The following is a 24896-nucleotide window of genomic DNA, read 5'->3' on the forward strand; positions in this document are numbered from 1 at the left end:
TCCTTGGTGCAAACAGAGAGTGGCACGGCCATCTTTATGTCGCAACTGCGTCAGCTGTACTCATCCAATAACACTGAAACCTACCACAGATGTAGACAACAGTGCCATCTAGCGGCTGGCGAGCACACAACGCCATAGAGCCAATCTAAAGACAATTAGAGAAAAATTGCTGATACTTATTGACTTGCCTACCTATATTTATGTTTGTGGTGAGTAGACTTTTCTTTTTTTATGAAGGCTTACTTTGTTAATGTTAACCTACATTTAATGTCCTACTTGCTTCTTTTATCATTGGTTATTTTACTTCTTAGGCAGCAAAATTCCTCTACTTCCTTAATGATTTCATTACTAACTCATTATACTATACATACTGTAAATATACTGCATAGCCTAATTCCGAAGCATAAACGTACCAGTAACTTATATTTAATAAAGACCTCTGCAATAATTGCTGATCTCCAACTTCTAGAAGAGAATTAAATGAATGGAATGTCAAGTACTGTAGAGGAAAAGAGATTCTCCAGACAGAAAATACCAACTAAAAGAAGAGAAGGCATTCTTATACAATTAAATAATGACTGCATCACTGAACATGAATTCAGAACTGACGGGGCATGGTAGCTGAATGGTATCGTCACTGGCTTTTCACCAACACAGCTGAGATTTGAATTCTGCTCAATGCATGAAGGATTTGTAAATGTAACTTAAATGTCTTTTAAAATTATTTTTAGAACTTTTTTTTACGTTGCACTGACACAGATAGGTCTTTAGGTGGACAGCTGGATAGGAAAGGCCTAGGAGTGGGGAGAAAGCAGCTGTAGCCTTAATTAAGGTACAGCCCTTGCATTTGCCTGGGGTGAAAATGGGAAACTAGGGAAAACAATCTCAGGGCTGCTGACAGTGGAGTTCGAACCCCGGATGCAAGTTCACAGCTGTGCGCCCCTAACCGCATGGCCAACTTGGCCGGTAACTTAATGTCCTTATGGATGAGATTCCAAATCTAATTGTTCGCTGTAAAAATCTCTTTTAATTACACATTTTTTCTCTTATCAGAGCATTTTCTGTCATTGGAATGGTTAACACTGTGACCATTCAGGTGTTGGAACATAAATGGCTGACAGATTTTGTTTTTTTGTTTTTGCTAGTTGCTTTACGTCGCACCGACACAGATAGGTCTTATGGTGACGATGGGACAGGAAAGGGCTAGGAGTGGGAAGGAAGCAGCCGTGGCCTTAATTAAGGTACAGCCCCAGCATTTGCCTGGTGTGAAAATGGGAAACCACGGAAAACCATTTTCAGGGCTGCCGACAGTGGGATTCGAACCTACTATCTCCCGAATACTGGACACTGGCTGCACTTAAGCGACTGCAGCTATCGAGCTCGGTGGCTGACAGATTAAACCATATTGCAGCAAATAGGTAAATGCAAAGCATGTAATAGAAACTTTGCTGGATGTGAAGACAGTACATGCAGAAGAGTTTGGATGAAAATATTTTACAATTCAATAAATAACGTTACAATAATTGTGATTGAAATATCCCTAAAGAGGAGGGGAATATATCACATGTTATAGAAGAACAGTTTAGCCCAGGGATTTATAAACAATTATGGACAGCGATTGAATGTGAGAATTAAATCACAACACTACGGTCATGATATCATGAAGCACATAAAACTACATGCTTGCTTGCTTACTTACTTTTCTTCCTTCAAAAGTTAATGGACTCCATAAATTCAAAAGGTAAGAGGTTGTTATTCCCAAAACCCTCAAATGGATTGGGAAGGATCTGAACTGCAGCCATTCACGCTCTCTCACACAGATGTAACAATTTACTCTCGTGTATGTAAGACATCAAACTTCATATGCTTGTTAACTGGCATTCAGATACAATTTGTAGCAGTTCTTCCATTCTGAGGTACATTTATCATGGAAAGAATTTTATTTTCCATAGCCAGGTGTTATTTTCTTTAAAGACAATGGACTAGCATTTGCAAATGAGACAACTTGATTTTAATTGATACTTTGACATTAATGGCACCACAAACTCTCTAGCTCTGAAAGTCTGGGTTGTTTCATTTGATAAAATGAACTAGCTGTAGTACCCGTCATTGATGGGACAATTACTTAGCTTGTGCATGATTATATTTTTGTCCACTCCTCTTACTGTCTCTCAGATTGTGAGGCGCATAAATTGGCAAGCTTCTCCCAGCTTCCTTGCTCTCTGTTGCCCTTTGCAATTGAATAATGGAGGGTTTAATTTTGTACTTTTGTATGTTATTCTTTTGATATAAATAGAAAGAATTACCATGTCAAAAAGAATGTTAAGTTTCTCATTAATTTAATTGATACTGTAATTTGGATTGATGTACTGTTCAAGATGTATGTAAAGGTTTTTCAAAATACATGTGGACCTTCTCATCTCTGTTGATGGTTGCCTAGACCTGTTGAAGCCATAGTTACGAGTGACAGTGATCTGACCTAAATATTCAAGGCATATTATTTGTATATCATGAGCTATTTACAGGCCTGTATGTTTATTTTTGTAATCTCATGTGCTATTTATAGATGTGTATATTACAAGATAAGCAAATGCATCAGACAGCATCTGCCAGCGCTCGTAACTCGTAGCGAGAACTAGCCAACGTATCTAATTCAGAATGAGGAAACGATATTGCTGACATTAAATGCTATGTGGGTTTCTTTCACCTGGCCACATAGATTGTAAGTCCGAACCCAAAATTTTATCTACTGTTGGCATTTTCTTGCAACATTAAAAAAAGTCAAATAAACTCCTGATATAAAACTATAAATATAATATCTCAAATATTCACATAATAAACCTGTAAGTTTTTAAGTAGGTATAGGATGGATTCACGATCACTGTAGTTGTATTATGACCAAAGATACAAATCGCTTTCCAATGAAATGCGCAGAGTGAATTCACAATGCCTAATGGGCAACGTGCTAGTGCCAGCAGGAGATTTAAATGGGCAATGGTGAATGGGTTAATGCAGACAAGTTTTTTGTTTAGACATTTTTGTAACAGTAGAACAATATTGAAAGGAAACTAGCACTTTGAGTTTGTAGCTTCAACTGTTTCAGTTGGAACTGTGAAAAAAGAGGTACAGTACCACCATCCTAAATCTGTCAATGTTGCCTGTCCTTGGTTTCTGTGGCATTCAGTAAGTAAAAGCAAATGGCGTGGGTTTAACGATAAAACCCACTCCTTCCTGATTCCAGGCTTTCCTCGCAACCCCCACTCCTGCCCTCTTGGCTGCTTGGCTTATATTTTTATCTTACATGCATACAGTAAAAATGTAATAAATATAATAAATTAAAATTTATTTATGAAATACTCCCTCTCGTACAGAGGCTACCTATATAGAAATAATATGAGTCACCACCTTATCAATACACTATTTTATTTACTACCAAACTGGTAAATAGGGTCAATACCGGTTTCGACCCCTAAAGGGTCATCCTCAGTTGACACATACAAAATATCTACAAAAACATCACATATAATGGTTAATGTTTAAAATTCATATGTCAATAAAATGCTGGTAAGTACATCTTAGTTTGGATTTGCGTATATAACGGGATTTATAAGTTTGCACTATTTGAGCTATTATATAGGTCTTCTGTTCCCTTGTATACAGTGTCAAAAGTATTATATTGAATGTAATTCATCCATTTGACAAAATGCTAGTGAATTGACTATTAAGTATGTACATTTACTGAGAGGTACATGCTATTCTACTTTACAATTTATATTACACAATATGAAGTAAAATTATTGCATTTGCACACATATGATGATACTAGCGAATGTACCCGTGCTTCGCTACGGTACTCTACATTGTATTCGAATATCGAAGTAAATAGTGTACATGCAGTAAATAAGATTGTTTTAAAATTGCATGTCTCTTAGCGTTATCCGAGAAAAAGCATGGGGAGGTTCCCGTACGTTTTTTCCAATGTAAAGTGTTTGTTACGGATTTGTGATATAACGGCAGGCTCACTTGCCTACTGGCATTCACAATCGAGTTGGGAAGTTTACAGTATAATTGCAGGCCCATTGCCTACTACGCGGACAGAATCGATTTGGGGAGTTTTCGTTAAAATGGCAACCCCACTTTCCTACTTCCGGACAGATTACAGTTGAGGAGTTTCTATTATAATGGCAGGCAATTGCCGTACTATCACTCGAAATTGAGTTGTGCAGTTATCATTATAATGCCAGGCCCATTTTCCTACTGCCAGCCAGCTTACTGCCAGTCACACCAAGTCGGTGAGTTTCCATCAAAATAGCAGGCCATTATGCCTAATGCCAGTCACATTTTAGATGAGGACATTTCTTTATAATATTATTATTTATAAGTTTCATATTCCGTATTGATTGGATTCAATGTAATAGATAAGAAAAATGTTCCACCGATCAATACATTTATTGTGGATGAATTATTACACTAGTACCGGTTTCGACCTATCTTGGCCATCATCAGCTAGCACACAAATTTACAGTCATGGGATAAATTACAAAGAAGTTACTTAAGAGCATCCGGATGTCTGATAAAAAATGGAAGTAAAATATATTGCAGTATGTTGCGTTAAAATAGCTCTGATTAAAAGTAGTGATGGTTAGAATAAACTAAAACCTATTGATTGAGCATGGACATGAGTACATAAACACATTAAAATATATATGCCACATCATAAGACACAAAAAATATATAGCACATTAAACACATTAAAACATGGTATGTTATAAAACGTCTATTAAAATTTGAGTTCATGTTGCGTTGCATTCATTCTTCATTTATAAGTTTCATATTCCGTATTGATTGGATTCAATGTAATAGATAAGAAAAATGTTCCACCGATCAATACATTTATTGTGGATGAATTATTACACTAGTACCGGTTTCGACCTATCTTGGCCATCATCAGCTAGCACACAAATTTACAGTCATGGGATAAATTACAAAGAAGTTACTTAAGAGCATCCGGATGTCTGATAAAAAATGGAAGTAAAATATATTGCAGTATGTTGCGTTAAAATAGCTCTGATTAAAAGTAGTGATGGTTAGAATAAACTAAAACCTATTTTAATAGACGTTTTATAACATACCATGTTTTAATGTGTTTAATGTGCTATATATTTTTTGTGTCTTATGATGTGGCATATATATTTTAATGTGTTTATGTACTCATGTCCATGCTCAATCAATAGGTTTTAGTTTATTCTAACCATCACTACTTTTAATCAGAGCTATTTTAACGCAACATACTGCAATATATTTTACTTCCATTTTTTATCAGACATCCGGATGCTCTTAAGTAACTTCTTTGTAATTTATCCCATGACTGTAAATTTGTGTGCTAGCTGATGATGGCCAAGATAGGTCGAAACCGGTACTAGTGTAATAATTCATCCACAATAAATGTATTGATCGGTGGAACATTTTTCTTATCTATTACATTTCTTTATAATGGCGGGCACCCTTGCCTACTGCCAAACACAATCGGGTAGGGGTGTTTTAAACAAAACTGCATGCTCACTTGCCTTCTGCAAGTCAAATCGAAAGGGAACTATTCATTACAATCGTAGGCCTTCCTTACTAATGACAGTTACACAGGAGCTGGAGAAGGGACCCTTTCCTACTGCCAGTCAAAGTCGGTGTGGGGAGTACCGATTACAATAGCAGACCCACCCTTTCTCGATCGCTAAAAATCGACATCAGTGAATATATATAGATCGACATACGAAAGTATATGCGTGTTTACAATATTGAAGACCTTCATTTACAGATTAACTGCTACTAAACGTACGTCATATCGACAAAGGATTATGCCATAAGACACGCCGGATTTAGTGGCCTAAATGGCTAGTCCTATGATATGTCATCTATTCTGGGGTCAGACTGAGTTAGAAACGTGGAACAGGGTAAAGGTTTTATAAGATTATCTCACCTTACATTACTTTTCGGATAATTATGTGACAGCTACATACATAGCATTTGGCTCACATATGGCTACTGGGTGGGCCAATTTTCGTGAAGAGTTTGATGATTCTGTATTTCATATAAGTAATTAAAAATATGAGTTATGCATGTGAAAATTCCAAATTGACTTAACATCGATTAATAGAGAAAAATCAAACGTAAAAGGGATACAGATACGGCAAAAAGTCATAAGACCAAGGTTGTAGATCATTTCAAATTGAACGGAGATTGTGCAATCCGTTATGTGATAGGAATTTCCGAAGGTGTGCACCATCATTAAAATTGCCTGCATATTTTGATATTCTTCGGGGATAAAAAGTGAAAAATTTAATGATCTAGGATGTTTTCCGTTCGTTACAGGCTAAAACGTATAATTTTGTCAAATTTCAATTATCTTCTTTTTCTTCTGGCAGATTATGCCGCAATCTGGATTTTGGGCGAGGCGGGTAAAAATTAGGACTTTCAGGAAACTAAACAAAAAATTATGGAGATGGTCATTATTACCCCTTAAACGGAAAGCTGTACGAAAATTTCGCCAAAATAGTCAGTGTAGAGGCACACAGTCGTTACGATTTGATTTATATAGATAAGGAATCTGCTCCATGTAAAACACCATTTGGGCTATGTCCGCTGGACTTAACCTGCAAAAGTGACCATTCATGATATCTCCCTTATTAATCCTCCTGACGAAAAAATGCACATGAAAAAAAAAGGTTTAGAGGTGGAATTCCATCACGTTTGGTCGATTTCCAGTCGATTTCCAATCAGGTTGGTCTTGTTCTGTATATATTGTGGAAGAGTAAAATCACCATTTCGGTTCCCTATAAACCGCCAGTCCATTCCGGAACATGAAATGTTATTTACGTTTAAAACCTACCTTTGGACAGGTGGATGCTAAATACAAAGTTTGGTTCGAATGTCTTCAGTAGTTTTCAAGTTGTAAGGAATACGCTTTACACGCACCCGCTCGTGAGTTAAGTCCGATGGGACTTGTACAGAAAAACGGTCCGTTAATGATATCTCCCTTATTAATTCTCGTATCGAAATGATGCACATGAGAAAAAAGGTTTAGAAATTAATTTCTACCAAGGTAGGTAGATTTCCATTAAGTTTGGTTGTGGATATTTTGTGGAAGTGCAAAATCACTGTTTCGGTTTCGTATAAACCCCCAGTCAGTTCAGGGATTTAGAAACAATATTTGCCCTAAAACCTATCAAGGACAGGTGTATTCCAAATATGAGTCTCGGTGGAAATACATCCAGTAGTTTGTAGCACTCGCGTACATACGGCGTAATTAAGGAAGAAAATAATACAGTTAAGAAAGTTGAAAGTAATAGAAAATGGATTATAACTGAGGACAGCCGGATAACGACAAATATGTAAATGCCAAGTGAATGTATTGGAAAATCAAATGCCCCTCAATAAATTATGCTAGTGTGAGTTATGGATATAATAAAGCGGTAACAGAGGAGAAATTTAGGTCCAATGATTCTTAGGTAAACAAATAATAAGATGACTAATGGTGTTATTACTTAATCTATTCGAGGGCGGTTATAACATCCAACGATATTCCGCCAATATCCCGCAGATAAGCCGATTGACGCCTCTCTTGCCTTCTACCCAAGGAACAACCACGAATTTAAAAGCATGATGAGGAAAATGGCAATACGTTACTTCCCTGCTGGCATGCAGTCAGAAACGTTGCCATGGTAACCTGTAGGTTCGTTGTCGATGCAGAGCATGATACCAGCGGAAAATTGTAAATGTCTCCGTCATGTGAAGAGTAAGGTAAATTATGAACATAACGAAAGTTGTTTATAATGAAGAGACGTTTCACGTACGGTAAACTAAGTTTACAGAAAATCAATAGTATAAGAGAAAATGGAGGAAAACCATTGTGGTTTTCCTATCCCTTGTCTATTCAAAGATTTTAAAATAATATGCATATCGAAACCTTCCCCGGGATGAGTATACTCGAAATATGAAGTTTGGTTGAGATCTATCCAGCCGTTTCAACGTGATGGTGGAAAAACCATTATGGTTTTCCTATAAACCACCCGTGTATTCAAAGATTTTAAAACGATGTGCATATCGAAACCTTCCCCGGGATGAGTATACTCTAAATATGAAGTTTGGTTGAGATCTATCCAGCCGTTTTGACGTGATGGTGGAACAGACAAACAGACAGACAAACAGACAGACACGAAACGTAAAAAACACCGATTCGGTCTTAAGTTGACCTAAAATGGACAAATATCTGAAAAATTGGCAAAACAAAAGAAATTACAGACAGCGGACCCCCTACAATTTTATTTATATAGATTAAGTCCAATGTAGGGTCTTAAAGATATACTGTTTGGATTTTCAGTATCCTGATTACATTTCATGTAGTGGTTTATAAGGTTTACTTATTCACTTATTTAGTTCAGTTTGTAGCACCTTCTATTCTTGTTTTTTGTCTTAAAATAGAGTTGTGCCTTGACACTGTTTATTTTGTTAGGTGCAGGCATATAAAAGTCTTGTAAAATGAACCCTTAGGGCTAAAATACCGGTATGAGGTACCTGTTAGAATACTTTAGATTAAAAGTACTGATATGTGGTGCTATGTGCATATTCTTGAAACATAAATGAGTTTAACATAGTTTGATAACAGTACTGTAGGTTATTATGATTAGTTGTTGTAGTTTAATGGTTGGTCCATTAGAAATATATAAATGTTTACTTGAATAGGACCGAATACATGTTCATTCTGTATGCATTACGAGTGAAATTGCGTAACATTTCGGTAGTAATAACTGGCAATTTTGTGGGATGCTGCTATTGTTGTAGCTGGAAATCTTGAATGTTATTAAGAAAGCATTCGCTTCTTGTCGCGTGTCGTATTCAGGTTGGGTTGGTGACTATTATGAGATGAAGTACATTTTGGATGTCGTATGTCTTAATTGGGTTGCACGTTGGTTGTATCGTAAAAGCGTGTTGTAAATTAATATATGTTAGCTGTTGAGATCGTGCACTCTGTGTGGCTGTCTGTTGAGATCAATACCGGTTTCGACCCCTAAGGGGTCATCCTCAGTTGACACATACAAAATATCTACAAAAACATCACATATAATGGTTAATGTTTAACCAACAGACAGTGAATTAATGAGGGGCTACTTCATGCAGCACTGATAGCGCAATGGTTAAGTCAACAGACTGCAGACTGCAGGAATGCAGGTTTGAATCTGCCTCTTGGCATTTTTTTTAACACAGGAACATTGTTTTATCAGGGAAAATTATTACCGTTTTATATTTTGTTAGTGAGTAGTTATGCAGCCACTTACAGTTTAAAGGAATTATTTCATCCGTACAATTGGTAAAACAGGCCAGGCGAAAGTAATACCAGTTCTTCCTTCATTATGATCGGCGCGTGCATGCGTCATCAGCAAAGCTGTCTAAGGTTCAAAGATATGTCACTCATATTGATGAAGGAGAGACTGGTGGCAACTTGCGCATTGTCGACCAGTAATGACTGAGTGTGATACAACTCTTGAGCTGAAGGCTTTGAACCTTGGCAGTCCTTGGTAATAACTATTCCTACTCAGAAGAATACCCTTTTCATATCAGAAGATTCAACGTTCCGATGTGCGATATTTCAAGGAGACAGTGAAATAACAGACTGCAGCACGAAAACATCTTTTTCACGCACACAGCATAATGGCAGTAACTTATCTAAACATTAATGGTGAAGTGTTGCCACATAACATTGTTTCTATTCTACACGACGGTGCGTGTCTATTCAGATCTCTTTCTTACATTTTATACTCTATACTCTTTTTATACTCATTCGTGAAGCTATTGTTTTGTATGTTGTGAACACTTGGGTACAGTTCTCCATTTTGTCTGAAAATCATCTTGGTAATAACTATTCCTCCTCAGGAGAGTACCAACTTTTCACATCAGAAGATTCAACTTATGGTGGAACAGGTGAGTTGATGGCAGCAGGAAAAATATTTCCATACACTTTGAAGTTTATTGTGATCAAAAGTTATACTGGACATACGATGAAGCTAATACCGTAAAAAGATTGCGATTTACTGGTAATCTTTGTAACGGACATTTTGAAGTATATGAATGTCTGTGCGAAGAAACAAGTGCTTCAATCATTGTTACAAAAGTACCGGTGTCCATAAAACGTCGTACTCGATACTGAAATGCTACTAGAAAAATACAATTAAAAAAAGCAGTAGCCACATTTTTACAGAATAATCTTTCCGCACATACCATTCCTGCAAGTACATACCAAAAGAAAAATCCCGAAGTCCATAGAGCAGCAGCGGACACGTACCAGAAGAATAATCCTGAGGTTCATAGAGCAGCGGCATAGGCATACCAGAAATATAATCCCAAGGTTCATAGAGCAACGGCAACTACACACCAGCAAAATAATCGCTAAAAACACAGGACAATTCAAACGCGATATGAGCAACATCACCCTGGGGTCTGAAAAGAAAGATGATTGCGTCCATGGAAAATTAAGTTTCGTTCCAGGATGTCTATGCCGATTCACAGATTTTGTATAAGAGAGAGCCTAACCTCACAGACGCCACTTGGAGGGGACTAACCTCACATTTACGGCTAGTAAATTATATACTATTAATTACGTGCTCTTACATTAAATAAAGTTGTGTTAATAAACATACAGCAGAAGTATCGTGACAACCTCACATGTTCTGTTACAGAAGACAGATTATACAACACACAAATAAACTATACGACTACGATACCAAACAAAGTCCGTACTGACAATCTGTCGTATGTAACTTCGTAGATGATGATGATATCTACTAATCGAGCTCGATATTTTCGCTATTTACCCGTGGGTTTAGAGAATTGTTTTCAAGTTATACTAGTCCATTACACACTTGCATCAATAGTATTGTACATTAATCATTAAAAAAAACAAAAAACCCTACAGGAACAGCATGTAGCAGCATGAGATTCTTTCTACATGAAATGTTCAAAATGATTGATAGATGCATCAACCCACCATCGCACTGAATCCCAGTGTGTTCAAAATTAACAGTGTCATTTAATATTCCTTAAAAAATTATAACTAAAGAAGCATCTTGTTCTATTCATTGTCGACAAACTTAAAACCTACATAATGTTCTCAATAATACTAATTCATGTGGAGGAAAAGTTGCAGAAATGGAGTCAAGAGTTTAAGAGGTATGATTTAAATATCAATAAGGCTAAGACGGTGGTGATGAAGTTGCAGAGGGGAGATGACAAACCAAAGTCAGAATACATGACACCAAACTGGACAATGTTCCAATGTTTAAGTACTTGGGTAGTATAGAATCAAAAGACAACCTTACAAAATATGAGGTGGACAGTCAAATTACCAAGGCACTCAATTTTACCACCAAGTAAGATAACTGCTGTGGGATGAATAAGTACCTTTGAAAGCTAAGATGACATTGTTAACGAGACAACTTGAAACTCCAAGCTGCAGAAATGAAGTTCCTATGCACCATGATACAGAAGATCAGGAAGGACAAGTCCAGGAATGAAAAAGTCTGAGAGGAGGTGAGAATAGGAGACACTACTATAGAGGATCCAGAAAACAAGACTGAAGTGATTTGGCCATGTAAGAAGGATGAGTGCAAGCAGGACTGCAAGAAGAGAATATGAAAGAGAAGTAAAAGGAAAAAGACCAGTGGGCAGACCCAGAGGAAAATGGACTGATGTGGTGAAGAAAGATGTACAGGAGAGAGGACAAGGTTGGGAAAGATACAACGAAACAGTGGTTCATGGACAAAGATGGAAGGGGCTCATACACCACAAACGGGCAACTGGAGATGGCCGATGATGATGATGATTATTGTCCTCTTTAGGACATACTGCTCAGTTTCTTCACATACTCTGTATAATACATGTGAAAAATATGAAATATAAACCATTTTAATCCTCTGACCTATCAATTAAAAAAAAAGTAAATTGTACCCTTACATACTATTTATTTTTCAGTTATTTTAAGGAAATGCAGACGACTATATACATAGATAGACATGATATAGGCTTTTGAGCTTCTACTGTGTCAAGAAAATAAGGTGAAATTCTTTACGTTTTGCAGAGAACTTGGCTCTGCGTCTTCAGAAGAAAATCTTGACTGTCCACGAGGAAGGCAGAAGGAAGAAGTGAAGTGAAGGGAACTGCCTAAATGCCTACCTGCCTTACATTCACAACACCACAGATTGAACTGCCAAGATCCTCTGCAAACACAATATAAAAACCTTGTTTGGCACCGTCACTAAAATTGCTCACAGTCTGGGTAAAACCAAGGACAAATTGTCCCCACTTTTACATCTGGGGGTATACGAAATTCCCTGTACTTGCAGTAAGGTATACATTGGCCAAACATGCTGGTCCATTGGTACTCGCATCAAAGAACATGAACGAAATATTATTCTCAACCAGCCAGACAAATCAGCAATAGCTAAGCAAACTCTATCATCGGGTCATGATGTCATGTTCCAAGATACTCTAGCTCTTACCCACACTAGATACTACAGGTCCAGGAATATACGAGAAGCTGTGGAAATACGTAAAAATCCTAACAATTTTAACAGGGACACTGGCTATCAATTAAGTAATACCTGGTTGCCAGCCATTAAGGATTTTCATAGGTAGTTCCCTTCCCTGTCCTTTCACTACTGTTTTTTCTTTTTTTCTTTTCAAATTCGTACATTCCTTATTGCCAGATGTTTCATTCCAGGCTTGTGCCAATGTCAAACCTTCATATGTGCATACACCTGTTATGTTATTTGACCCTCTCAGACTGATTCTGATGGTTCTGTCAGCTTCCGCTTTGAATGCTAGTGCTGTACCGTGTCCGGGGAGCCATCTGGTGACGAATGAACGCACCATTTCCACTTCTATTATAACGTCTAAATTCAAACCTCATTGTTTGAGAAGCCTTTCTCATGGACAGTTGAGATTTTGTTCTGAAGATGCAGAGCAAAGTTCTCTGTGAAAGGTAAAGAATTTCACCTTATTTTCTTGACATGGCATAAGCCCAAAAGCCGATATCATGTTTATAAGTACGGGCCGTGAAAGCATAAATGGCAACATATATACACAGATGTTACACACATATAAACCAAATTTTTTTTGCATTCCAACATACATTCATGGTTTGGGAAAGTCTTCTAAAGTATGAAACACTAAACAAACAAGTGTCCACAAGCAAAGCAACCTCTCATTTGAGGTATTCTAATGAAGTATCCTTGAAGAGTCCCCGTGCTGCACAACTCTGCATTGCCTGGATGGCTCTAATTTCTTCTCAGTTGGCCAGTATGTTGATCCTGAGGCTTCAGGGGAATATTACGAGAATGAGGGGAATTTAGCAAAGGTGCAAGATATTTATGCCTGGTTGCAGAAAAGCAAATCAAAGTTTGACTGGAGTTTGATTGGAAATCAGTGTGGGTTTGACTGGCATTCATCCTATGTGAGTTGCAGAAACAGCAATCAGTGTTTGATCAATGATCAATCTCCCATCAGATTTGACCAGCAAATTCATGCTGATCAAGCACTGAATCTCAAATCAGTGCTTGCAGACTGCAGTCTTTAAACTCAAGGATGCTTTCCTTTCATTAAATACATCAGATTAAAAGTTTCAATGATACATAAATTCAAGTTCATGTAGGAAGTGCGATGCGAGTGACGTACTATTTTGTTTTCCTCAATCTTGAACATGGATCGAGTTAATTTATATCCATCAAATCTTGAAATAAATACTTATCTCTGGCATATTAATATCCATGTAAACCCAGACTTTTAGAATTAATAAGCCAATGTGACAAAACTTCAACTTATCCACAGTAATTTTGCCCATACAGCATCCGTTTTTTACTTTTCAATTATATGCACGTATCCCTCAACTATATTAACCCTTTCAGACCGTGTATGCACAATTGTGCGGGTCCGTATTTTATTTATCCCTGACCGCATTTGACGGTTTTTCGGCGATAGACCGGACTGCAGTGATTGTGCAGGACACGTGGCGTGTATTTCAATGGTTTTTAGTATGCGCTTGACCGCCAGGGCGAAGGAAGAAGAGTTTAAAAAGCACAGTTGATCGGCGAGATGGCGGGAAGCAGTATTGCCAAAAGTAAGTATTTATTACTGCGTTTATATTAATCTAGAAGCTTTACTGAATACCGGAATATATTCAATGAAGTGTGTACATTGGTTAGTGAATGTAAATTTTGAAGATACATCATCGTATGTGATACGAGGTTTTGAATTTTGATACGCACAATTGTGTGGGTCCTTTTATTCGGATGTTAGTTTTTATTTTGTAAAATAAACTATCAATATGTGTATTGAGGAGCATTTTAGTCAGTTTTTGACATACAAACAAAAATTCACACCTCCAGTTTTCTTTCAGGTCTGAAAGGGTTAAGTAAGAGGGCTCTATCATTCAATGAAAAATCTGGCCCTCTCCCTTTCTTAGTGGGGATATCACTCATATTGTCGAAAATTAATTAAATCAAATGAAAGCCTCAAATCCGCCCTGTTTTCACCTTTCTCAAACACGATCAGGATCAGCTGTTCCCTAATTCACTGCCACTTTGATGTCTTTCCTAGATACCAAAAAGGATAAAATAGACACCATCCTTAATGAATCAACACAGCAGTGATCAATAATTATGCTGCTGCCGGATTTATTTCCTTCTTGGAACTTCAATCAGTTAATTGGAGAAAGTTGATTGGGGTTTAGGTTTTCTGCAACACACTCTGGAATTAAAGTTGATAGACAATCAACTGATCTGCCATTAAGGGCTGATTTGATGGACCTTCTTGCAACCAGGCATTAGAGATATAAGCATTGATTTCTTTTATTATATGATCCCAGAACTATGGGGTTAGAAATTCATTGAACACTTACAGTTCTGTTGGATTATCTCCTAACCTTCTCTTTACTGGAGAGTGAGTTTCACAAATTGTCTCACATGTAACATCAGTAGATTTATTAGCTTCAGTTTCTTTTAAGTTTCCAAATCCAGTCATTACTAACATTCCTAGCAGTTGAGGTTGTTGCACCTTGTGTAAATCTAGAATTATCCCTTGGTGCTGGCTTTTCGGAAATAGAATCAGGTTCACGTTCACCAATATCATTTGAATATGAATTATTTTCATATTGCACACTTGCATTGTAAATCTGAACATCAATATTCCCAAGCCAATCATGATTAACATCATCTGTGCCACTCCAGGCCACTGACATATTTGTTTACAAATTACACACTGTGAGGTGCGTTTTGTTTTTCTTATTCCAGGAGTGAGTTACCGTTTATGACATAAAAATGAATTTCACATCTGTTGGTTAAATTTTAAAACGTACAGAACAAACCTTGCTGGCTCAGTAATCTGTGTGCGCAGACGGAATTGTCTGTCAAAGTATGGCATCCATTCAACTGCAAAACAATGTTCTATCCTCTCGGCCACAACTGCTACATTGAATAATTTTGTCTTGCACCAATCATGCCTTTACATTATGTATTTTTTTAAAAATGTTTGGTTTTACATCCCAATAACTAATGTAATGGTTTTTAGAAACTCCAATGTGCTGGAATTTTGTCCTAGAGGAGTTCCGTTATATGCCAATAAATCTACCAACACAAGGCTGGCTTATTTGAGAGTCTTCATATTCCACCGGACTGAGCAAGGATCAAACCCATCGGAACAGCCAGTGTTCTACCTCCTGAGCCAACCAGCTTTCTTTCTCATTAATCATGTCACTGAACAGGTTAGGTGAATGCATTGTGGCACAGCCAGTTATGGCTGCTAGCTCTGAATTTGGGAGACAGATGGGTTCAAATCCTCCACCAGCCATCTGCAAAATGGCTTTCTGTGGTTTCTAATTTTCAGTACCAGCCAAATGCTGGGACTGTACCTTTCTCAAGGCCTTGACTACTTTCTTCCCATTCCTAGCCCATACAATTACATCTGCACCCACAGACAATATCCTGATATAGCAGTACGTGTAACTCACTCTCCTGGGGCATACCAGGAGAGCAGCCACAGAACTGGCAAGCCGAACATGTCCTTCGACAGGCCAGGCAGGCATCAATTTTTGGAAATGAGACATAGCTCTCATAGTGCATTGGCACTCCTGGTGGCTTCAGGTAGCCAATGCTCCACGGTATGCACTGGTCTTGGGAGGTGTGCCAAGTCCCAACTGACGAGCCCAACTTAGCACACGAGGGCGAAACGCAGGTAACCAAGAAAGCTGGAAAATTTATAATGTCCAATAACGGACCATTATATTGGTATTATGTCCTTCGACATTCCTGGCATTAAAAAGCAAATGCTAAGAAAGAAAAACCACCCATCGTGTGAAAAGTTTCTTTTAAGGTCATTCTCATGCATTGAGTGTGTGTGTTCCAGTTCTTCTCTGTAATACTTTGGAATAGTCCTCAGATGTTTCAAAATTTGTGTATTTGGAAAAGAGTGTTTGTTAACTTGGCGGTGGTTCACTTTACACAAATGTATGTCTATAGACATAATCTATCTGCACAATACACGGAAGAAGAAAGGCCTTTGAAATGGATTAGGAATTTTTGCTTTTTTGAGAAGAGCGAATTCCGGTGAGGTGCTTGGTGCTACTGAGGTGCCACATAACCCGAGAGAGCTGGTCTGCTATTATGACTTTCTAAAAACAGAGATTTTTACGACTGTGTGAGAAATATCCTTAAACTATGCAATACACAGCTGAAAATGCCAACTTTCTGTCAAATTATGTTTCAAAGACATGGCATGCAAAGTGAATTACAATCATGTACAAAAACACAAGTTAACTCATGCAGGCAAAATTCAGTATGCTTACAATCTTTCAAAATGACACAATCTCAATTTAATGACGTGGTAAAATGTTAAACCATCATGTGCTAAAGTTTCTAATGTTAACAGTATATGACTTACGACTTCCTTTCCTTCTGGCCCACCTGAGCCACACGCCAGCGATCATCCCGATGGCACACAATGCTACGGTAGAGGGTGGATACTAACAGCTGCTGCTGACAGTAACTAAGTTGGACAATTTCATACTTCTCATTCAGCAACTCTATGCTCTTGCTCAGATGCTAGATACACCAACCAAGAAAATCTCATATCAGTAATTGATTAAAATATAATTTATTTTATTATTCAAAGATATAACATGTAATGCAAGATATTACCATATAGAAATCTATTTCTGTGAGGACCACCATTCCATTCTTGTCTCCACTGAACAGTTTCATACCATTCAGACTCCATTCTATAGCTGTCACAGGGGCAGTGTGAAGTCCACTAATAGTGTACCTCTCCACCTGCAATATTTCACAAGTTATACAATATGCATTTTACATCTCTTTTACAAAAAATAACTTTAGTGTTTTGGTATAGGCTTCTAAGTGAATTCTTATCTGCTCTAAATTTATAAATATATCCAGTATTTAAGAATGAAATTTTATCCTTTCGACTACTAGTTAGGTATAAATACTATTTGTACAAACAAAGCACATGTCAATATGAACACACAAAATTGAACATAAATTGACTCCTAAGAATGAAAACCTCGTAAGTCATGATTTTTTTTCTGAAACTGAGGTATTTGGATCAAAGATTGAAAACGTCGTGCATTAAGCTGCTTATTGATGCAAAACAGAAAAAGTGAATTATTCAGTTCTCCAGCGACCAGTTTGTAAACCATGTACTGATATCCGAGTAGGCAGAACTTACTGAATCTTCATTGGCCATTGATAATGAATAAATACTTTAGACTTAGTTATCTGTAATAATGCTTATTTGATAAAATAAAACAACTAATGACAGGTAAACTGTTGCAGTCACATGAACTAGGTAATATTTTCAAGTAAACATTAAATTCTTTCCACCTTTCATGTAACATGAATTACAGTAGGCCTATATTATCTGAAAATGTACTGAAATATAACAAAACATCGTAACTCTTAACCGAGAAAGTATGAAAAACTTGCATGATCAGTAACAGGCGCATTAAGCAAATATTTTTTTTAAGTTTGCTATAACGCAAGTTTTAAGATGTTATGGAACATAATAAGTTGTCTGTCACATAGAAATCATTTTCCAAGAAGGCAAAACGGGAAGATCAAAGCTATTGCACTGGATTAACGAGATGGGAAACCAGAAAATTCCAATTAGGTTTGAATAATTCCTGTCTGTGTAGATCAGTGGTAGAGCGCTGGCCTCTGGATCAAAAGATCGCAGGTTCAAACCTGGCAGAGGTAGTAGTGATTTTTGGAGGGAAGAAAAAAGTCCCTTCGACACTCCATGTCATACAATGTTGACATGTAAAAGATCTCTGGTGACAAATATGGTGTCTACATGACAAAATTAATTAAAACTGCCATAGATTGCCCCAGAGATCCACAACACTCAGCCATCTAGTAAAGTGGTTGATAATGCTTGTTGTTTAAAGGGGCCTAACATCTAGGTCATCGGCTCCTAATGGTACGAAATGAGACTAAATGTAATGACAATTTAAAAGGCCAAAATTCATCCACTGACTAGAATTCAAAACGTGATGAAGAATGAATGGATGAATACATTTTAAAATAATCAGCAGATCCAACTCTCAATACTGAAATTTAAAAATAATTCCAAAATCGATCCACTGACTAGAATTCAAAAGGATGACGAACAATGATTATGAACATAAAACAATCAGTGGATCTGACCCGCAATGCCTCACCTTGCCAGAAACTATCTTAAAACAATAGTTTTACCAAGGGACGGCTTCCAAGCACAATCTGAATCTATAATACTTGTTGTCTTAACGGGTCCAAAATCCAGGTCAATGGCCTCTCATAATGGTACTTATTGCGAGGAAAGTAGAACCATGGTATTGATGATGATGCGATACTAATCAAAAGTAGCGTAAACTCACTGTGCTCCACGCATCATAGCACAACGCAATTATTATTGTACGTCGCATAGGTATCGCAGACCTAAGGTGTTTCTCACATAATAGTGTCACTCATAAGCAGCGCAAACACGTGGTGTTCCTCACATAGGTGTATTAATCATGGGCGCCAATATTCCTGTGGTGTTCCTCACAAAGTGGAGACTAATCACAAGCAACACAGATCCACGTTGTCGCTCACATAGTGGTACTAATCACAGTCATGTAAGCCCCTGGTGTTCCACGTGTAGTGGTACTAATCACAGGTACTGTAAATCCACAGTGAAGCACTCTTTGCTGCTACTAATCACAAACCTATTGTGTACCTAACATAATGCGCGACCTATGCTGTTCCATGCGTGATCGTACTAATCACAAGTAATTTCATGGTTCTAATACCATCATCCATTGGTCACCCCTTTTAATTGCCTCTTACGATAGGCAAGGGATACCGTGAGTGCATTCTTTGTCTGCATCCCCCACCCACAGGTATGATGTTGACATGTAAGAAATGTCTGGTGACAAATATGGTGTCTACATGACAAAATTAATTAAAACTGCCACTGATTGCCCCAGAGATCCAGAACACTCAGCCATTTGGTAAAGTGGAATGTTGGAATGGATACTAAGCAGCCGAAATAGCATCAAATTGAAATGCCTGCATAGAGCAGCTGCAGCCATATAATGATGGTGGTTCATGGTGTGGGTTACTCTAGTTGCGTCCTAGTTCATGAACTACGGGCAATGGCTGAGTGGCCTAGTAAGTAGTCCTGAGAGTCAGGATACCAGCTAGTATGGAATAGGTGTGGGCATCTCGGACATATTGTGAGTCACGGCCCTCCTTAAAGGAGAGATCCTCACTGGGACTATGTGTAAGAAGGTAGCATCCTGCTTCACTTTTTTTACCAAGCTCAGAACATTTTAAGCAAGATTCGGAACTATGGGAGTAACAAAGTCCTACTTCCATTTACAGGCAACATACTACTTGGAAACGACTTTGTAAACAAAATGGAACTCGATGGCGAGCTATTGGTATTACTGCGGTTTATGGAGGAAAAGAAAGTAGAACCGGCTGAGTCAGCAAAAAGGATGCATTTGGGTGTGTCAGGAATTAATGATATTCGGGTTAGGGAAGATAACGAGGAAGAGACAGATTATAAAGTATTCTTAACAGGTTGCAAATAATGACTTTCATTACATGACTTACAAATTCTACAAAATTTGATTTTTTGCTCCACCTTTTCAATACTTTATTTACTAACACTTAAAAGAAGTAATAAGTTCAGTCATGTTATGTTTTAAGGACATGTTTCGGCCATTTGCAGTCATCATCAGGTGTGGGCATCTCGGACATATTGTGAGTCACGGCCCTCCTTAAAGGAGAGATCCTCACTGGGACTATGTGTAAGAAGGTAGCATCCTGCTTCACTTTTTTTACCAAGCTCAGAACATTTTAAGCAAGATTCGGAACTATGGGAGTAACAAAGTCCTACTTCCATTTACAGGCAACATACTACTTGGAAACGACTTTGTAAACAAAATGGAACTCGATGGCGAGCTATTGGTATTACTGCGGTTTATGGAGGAAAAGAAAGTAGAACCGGCTGAGTCAGCAAAAAGGATGCATTTGGGTGTGTCAGGAATTAATGATATTCGGGTTAGGGAAGATAACGAGGAAGAGACAGATTATAAAGTATTCTTAACAGGTTGCAAATAATGACTTTCATTACATGACTTACAAATTCTAAAAAATTTGATTTTTTGCTCCACCTTTTCAATACTTTATTTACTAACACTTAAAAGAAGTAATAAGTTCAGTCATGTTATGTTTTAAGGACATGTTTCGGCCATTTGCAGTCATCATCAGCCTTATATGATTAGTAAAACATAGGAAAACATCTCAAAAACTACAATGAATGGACAGGTACATAATAAGTGAAATAGAGGGTGAACTATTATGTAAAACACTCGGTGAAGAGTCTGTCATAAAACTTCTCTTTTCTTGTCTTCATTAAAATTCACAATGTATTTGTGAAGCTGTTCTTGTTGATACATGGAATTGATGTGTTCTCAGAACTTCTCGAATTCTTTGAATTTGACATTAAATTTGTGTGGACAGTTTCTTATTATTGTCAATATGTAAACTCTGGTACGCGAAATTGCTTTGTGAACTCGTTTGATTAAACTGAGAAGTCTGGAAAGAGAGAATGTAAAAGATTGAACAATCAGATAGGAAAATGGAAAGACGAAGGAAAAATTGGGTGAAGAGAAATCTAAAATTACTTACTCCCCTTTCTCTTTGTATTGTCTTGTTTGCTGTCCGAATCACATTCAGTTGGCTTTGTAACTAATTTTGTATAATTCTTAACAGGTGTTGAAAATGTAAAGGCAGAGTGTAGGGCAGGACTGTTTATCAGGAATACTATTGCACGCAACTTAGTTTCTGGTAAGCAAGTAGATGACCGAATACATATATCGTATGGCTTTAGCCCTTACCCCTCAAATTAAAATTCTCTGTGTTGTCTCTACTACTCGTATTTTAAATGTAAATTTTTATCTTATATGACCTGTGTTCATCTTTCACGATTTTGGAGATACCACTTGCTTTTAAATGACGTAGTTAGGCTATACACGTTTACAGCAAGCTATACTGGAGCAAATAAAAGCAATATGTGGAATTTAAGACAAATTATTTTGCATTATTATTATTATTATTATTATTATTATTATTATTATCGTTATCGCATACCGATTAGTTTTGTTAATAATTTCAATGTACAAATTATCGCTAAAAAGCAATTGAAAAACTCTATTCAGTCTCTGGTTTCATACCTCGCAGTAGTTTGTAGGCTGAAACCACTGTAAACGGTGATTTCTTGAAATCTGGATCTGTTGATTTATAATTGTGCCAGCCGTCAGCATCAGGTACATGTTGGGTTACGGTACACAAACCAACCATCGTCATTTCACTTTTAGGCATCGTTAAATGCTATTAGATACATTCATTAGGCGCAGAGGTGCGAAAATACTATGGTTTCGTGTGTTGCCTGACATATACAACATATATATGACTAGAAGAGCACATGGCGACCATGTTTGTTTACTATCGCTCGAGCTTTCGCGTGCGTGAGTGGACAGCTGACGGCTACACTGCCATCTAAATAATAGATTTTTGACTGACTGTCAAATAGTATCTGGATTCTACAAAATTCCACGTCGAACCAAAAGATGGCAGTACAGTATATCATCGTGTATTTTGTCGGCTACGAGACGGCAGACAAGCGGTGGGCGATAAAATGTCGTGTCGGGTCTCCCCCAACATGCGACTGGAACGGGAATATCGTAATGTCGGGCCTCACCCGACAGACAAGTGGTACGGGTTAAAAGTACACAAAATATCTAATATCAAATGGAAATGTCCAAATTTGACAACCAGTCCAGAGCACTTGGAATCATTTGGTGTAGAAGCCTCAGATCACCGCTAAATGCTCAAAGTGGCCACACCTTAACAATGTGTTCCAATGTCTGCTCCTCCGCACCGCAGTCACAGTCAGCAGATGAACGGAAACCCCATTTCTTCAACATGTAAGCACACCTCCCTTGACCCGTTCTAATTTGGTTCAGCTTCAACCAGGTTTGACGCGGCAGTTGGAATCCTTCAACCTTCTTTGTTGGATCTTGAACTAAGTGAGCATAGTTAGGTGGATGTTCATGTCAACGCTGTCGCCACTCAGCGGCCATGTCAAAAGAACTGATACTTTTAAAATCAGTCCAGGGTGGTTTGCGTGATTTCCAGACGAGTTGTTTGTGGGTCTTGTAGGGCATCATACAAGGGAGAGTTCTTATGAGAAGAAGAGATCTTCTTGAGCAAGTATACCTTAGCTGCTTTCCTACTTAGATCTTGATGGGCAATATTAGCCAAGACAGGTAACCACTGAATTGGAGTAGATCTGACAGTACCAGTGATAACTCTCATGGCTTCATTAAGCTGTACATCAATCTTTGTTGTGTGAACACTGTTTTGTCATACAAGAGCACAGTAATTACCAGCAGAATACTTTTTTCCTTTTTTTGCAACTTGCTTTATGTCGCACCGACACAGATAGGTCTTATGGCAACGATCGGATAGGAAAGGCCTAGGAGTGGGAAGGAATCGGCCGTGGCCTTAATTAAGGAACAGCCCCAGCATTTGCCAGGTGTGAAAATGGGAAACCACGGAAAACCATCTTCAGGGCTGCCGACAGTGGGGCTCGAACACACTATCTCCCGGATGCAAGCTCGCAGCTGCGCACTCCTAACCGCATGGCCAACTAGCCTGGTCCAGCAGAATACACAAGAGCGAGTGCAGCAGAGCGTAGTGTATTGGCGTCTGCACCCCAGGTACTTCTGGCAATCTTGCAGAGTAGATTCACTCTGGAGCCAAGTTTCTTAGATAACGTGATGCACTGTTGTTTGAATGTCAAGGACTGATTCAGAGTGATTCCTAGATATTTTGGATTGTAGTTATGCGGTACTTCGGTTTTGTTGAAAGTCACATGTAGCTTCCTTTGGGCTTCGTTATTATTTAGATGGAATGCAGTAACCCCAGTTTTATTTGGGTTAGGTTGAAGTCTCCATTTATGGAAGTAGTCACTCAATTTCGTCAGATCACTTGTCAATACATTCTCACAGTGCATAAGATCTTTACTCTGGAAGACTAACGCTAGGTCGTCTGCATACTGTATTTTCAACGAGTCTGTGTCTGGCATGTGATGATACACAAGTTAAACAGAACAGGGGCCAGAAATGATCCCTGAGATAGGCTCTTATTTACGGTCCTCCATCTGCTAGATGATCGAATGATAGGAGTAGATTTAACTGTTGGAGATAATAGGATGAGAATTATCTCATTGTATTCACCATATGAGGGTGCAGGTGAGGATAACACCCCCCCCCCCCCCTGCCCCATGGTATTACAACCCTGAAGAGTCTTGGACTACCAAGCGACCGCTGCTCAGCCCGAAAGCCAGCAGATTACGAGGTGTCGTGTGGACAGAATGACTAATCCTCTCGGCCATTATTCTTGGCTTTTTTAGACTGGGGCCGCTATCTCACCGTCAGATAGCTCCTCAATTCTAATCACGTAGGCTGAGTAGACCCAGAACCAGCCCTCAGATCCAGATAAAAAAAACTTTGACCTGGCCGGGAATCGAACCTGGGGCCTCTATACCACAGGGCTGGCACAGATGAGGATGATGACCTGTTTTATGAAGCACTAAGTGACACCATAGTCAGAGTCAACAGCTAGGATAGGATAGTGCTCATGGGCGATTTCAATGCTAGGGGCTTTACGTCGCACCGACACAGATAGGTCTTATGGCGACGATGGGATAGGAAAGGCCTAGGAGTTGGAAGCAGCCGTGGCATTAATTAAGGTACAGCCCCAGCATTTGCCTGATGTGAAAATGGGAAACCACGGAAAACCATCTTCAGGGCTGCCGATAGTGGGATTCGAACCTACTATCTCCCGGATGCCGATTTCAATGCGAGAGCTGGGAATAGAACTGAAGAATATGAGGAGGTGATGGGTAAATGTGGGAAAAATATGGAAGCTAACAGGAATGGGAGCGTTCACTGGACTTCTGTGCTAGTATGGGATTAGCAGTTTTGAACACATTCTTGAAGCATAAGGCTATTCACCGCTACACATGGGGGTGTAGGGGCACCAGATCCATAATGGACTGTATTGTAACAGACTTCGAATTCCTGAAATCTATTAGGGATGTGCGGGTATTCCAGCGTCTTTTTGATGATACAGACCACTATCTGAACTGTAGTGAACTAAGCATCTCTAGGCCTAAAAAAGAGAAAGTGAAATCTATCTGTAGACAAATAAGGGTAGAAAATATCCACAATGAGGAAATTAGAAGTAAGTACA

General features: G+C 38.3%; 1 protein-coding gene across 6 annotated transcripts in view; it reads right to left on the bottom strand.

Moving 5' to 3' along the window:
• Window positions 1-24896, bottom strand: part of LOC136857549 (tectonin beta-propeller repeat-containing protein 2) — a 211956-nt gene that overhangs the window by 153588 nt on the left and 33472 nt on the right. For all 6 annotated transcript variants that reach the window (XM_067136303.2, XM_067136301.2, XM_067136304.2 and 3 more), the window contains 2 exons: window positions 17235-17366; window positions 16978-17138 (listed from right to left, as the gene is read on the bottom strand). In XM_067136303.2, the coding sequence (XP_066992404.2) occupies window positions 16978-17138; window positions 17235-17366 (293 nt within the window). The remainder of the gene's footprint in view (window positions 1-16977; window positions 17139-17234; window positions 17367-24896) is intronic.

Source organism: Anabrus simplex, chromosome 1 (genome assembly GCF_040414725.1).
Source record: "Anabrus simplex isolate iqAnaSimp1 chromosome 1, ASM4041472v1, whole genome shotgun sequence".
Taxonomy (NCBI): domain Eukaryota; kingdom Metazoa; phylum Arthropoda; class Insecta; order Orthoptera; family Tettigoniidae; genus Anabrus; species Anabrus simplex.